General features: G+C 46.2%; 1 protein-coding gene across 1 annotated transcript; it reads right to left on the bottom strand.

Moving 5' to 3' along the window:
* Positions 1 to 387: 387 nt before the first annotated feature.
* PRMT6 (protein arginine methyltransferase 6) lies at positions 388 to 1,622 on the bottom strand. The gene has a single exon (XM_066594723.1). The coding sequence runs from the start codon at positions 1,495 to 1,497 to the stop codon at positions 475 to 477; it is 1,023 nt and encodes a 340-aa protein (XP_066450820.1). The 5' UTR covers positions 1,498 to 1,622; the 3' UTR covers positions 388 to 474.
* Between the last annotated feature and the right edge of the window lie 516 nt (positions 1,623 to 2,138).

The following is a 2,138-nucleotide window of genomic DNA, read 5'->3' as shown; positions in this document are numbered from 1 at the left end:
CCTTAGTGAAAAGGGTAACAATTAGAGATGAGTGAGCATACTCTTAAGGCAAACTACTTGATCGAGTAGTGCCTTATTCGAGTACCTGCCCGCTCGTCTCTAAAGATTTGGCTGCCGGCGGGAGGCGGCAAGCGGGGAGATCTCTCTCTCTCCCTCTCTCCCCCCTGCTCACTCCCGCAACTCACCGCTCTCCTGCGCCGGCAGCCGTATCTTTAGAGATGAGCGGGCAGGTACTCGAATAAGGCACTACTCGCTCGAGTAGTTTGCCTTAGCGAGTATGCTCGCTCATCTCTAGTAACAATATTAAAATAGAACAAAGACAAAAAAAACAATGGCACACACTTCTGACCATACATATGTAGTAAGAAATACAAATAGACAACTAACCACAACACAAGAAGATGCTATTTAATAAACTGTAATCCGGAAGAAAAATCTAGAGAAAAGTTCTCTTCGTGGTACTTATTTCCTGCATTAATTCCCCATCTGGAAAATCTTAGTCCTGCATATTCCTCCCCCAATGGAGTAGTTGATGGTAACACATAAATGCCTGGGGTTGTTTTCAGAAGGTGACATACTGATGTCCCCCTTGACCTTTGTGTCCTGTTCTACTTGGACTTCTTCATCCAGATATAGGATAGTTTGCTTCCAATGCGTTTCTTCCCCATATGGCGAAGTAGACAAGGTGATACCGTCTTCTCCTGGAAATGTCACTGAGAACCAGATAGCAAATCCATGCATTAAGGAGGACCCAAAGCAGCAGAACTGGAAGGAACCGGTGATGTTTCGAATGTCCTCCAAGGTGGCACTGCTGAGATCTAGAGTGGAAAACTTTACAGGGTGCGAGAGCACATGCTCAGCATACACCGAACAGACGGCCATATCTTTACCCATGATACATTTTCTGGCAAAAGATTGTACACAAGTCATATCAACCCCGTACATGTCCTTCACTTCACTCCAGAAGTCCAAGCGACTCTCCACAGTGGTGTCATTAATAGGGGCTATGAACATACTCGAACAGGAGGGGAAGAGGAGTCCTCCTGGTTTCAGCCATCTGTCCCTGGCATATAGAACAGAGCTCAGCATTGACTCGTACATGAGACCATACCCCATCCATTCGCTAATGATGGCATCTACTTGTCCGGGTATCTCTGCGTTTTCCACTGTACTGTTGATAACTTCCACTTGTCCCTCCAACTTATTCTCCTTCACCACCGCACATGCCAGCTGGGACACAGCACTGGCTTCCACCGCATATACTTTACTAGCACCAGCCTTGGCACAGAAAATACTGAGGATGCCAGTGCCGGCACCCACGTCCAGTACAGTTTTGCCAAGTAGGGCATTGTGATTGCGGGCAATAGCCACCCTATAGGCATGTGTGCGCACGGTGTCTGAGAGCATTTCCTCATGGACAGTGATGTCTGAGTAACACTGGAAATACTCATCGTCTTGCTCAGTCCTGTCGTACCTTCTCTTTTTGGGAAATGCCATGCTTGCTGGCTGCGGCTTGGCTCCGTGTGTGTGATCACAGTCTGGCTGTGAGAGTGTATGCTGCCCACTTCCGGGTAGATCTCATTGGATGCCAGCTGCTTCCTGCCCACCGCCTCCTGTTTTGCTTTCACTTTGCTGGACTCCACATGTGCTTTGGTGCAGCCCCTTCCTCTGTCATTTGATTCTTCCTCTTCTCCCAGCTTCTGCTTTAACCCTTCCCGCCTCCTCTTCACACTGAGCACTTTGTTGCAGTTTCTCTGGATCTGCTACAATTCTTCTGCATGGTGTTCACCACTGACCTAAATAAAGACACATATTTGTAATCACTCACTTTATACACGATGCAACCTGATTACAAACAATAGGCAGTTATCTGTGATTCACATGAATGCAAGTAGAAGTATAGCAGAGTTGAGTTTGTCATACTTCTCTGGTGCTCTATAGAGGTTATTGGTTCCCATGCACTTCCAGGTAAAACTAGAACCAATGTCAGGATTCACAAGAAGGGCTAAGAATTGCATATTACGCACATATATTCAAATACATAGATTTTAGCTGTTATACTCGTATACACACTATAATGTCATTGATCCGTTCACACTTGCGCATATTACGCTCGTTAAATGGAACACAGTATGTTC

This window comes from Eleutherodactylus coqui, chromosome 3 (assembly GCF_035609145.1).
Source record: "Eleutherodactylus coqui strain aEleCoq1 chromosome 3, aEleCoq1.hap1, whole genome shotgun sequence".
Lineage (NCBI taxonomy): Eukaryota > Metazoa > Chordata > Amphibia > Anura > Eleutherodactylidae > Eleutherodactylus > Eleutherodactylus coqui.
The sequence above is the reverse complement of the archived record's forward strand: the minus strand, read 5'-3'. Positions and strand labels throughout refer to the sequence as shown.

Bases quoted from the DNA above. Each gene is read 5' to 3' on its own strand.
- PRMT6 (XM_066594723.1), bottom strand. From the start codon at position 1,497: ATGGCATTTCCCAAAAAGAGAAGGTACGACAGGACTGAGCAAGACGAT.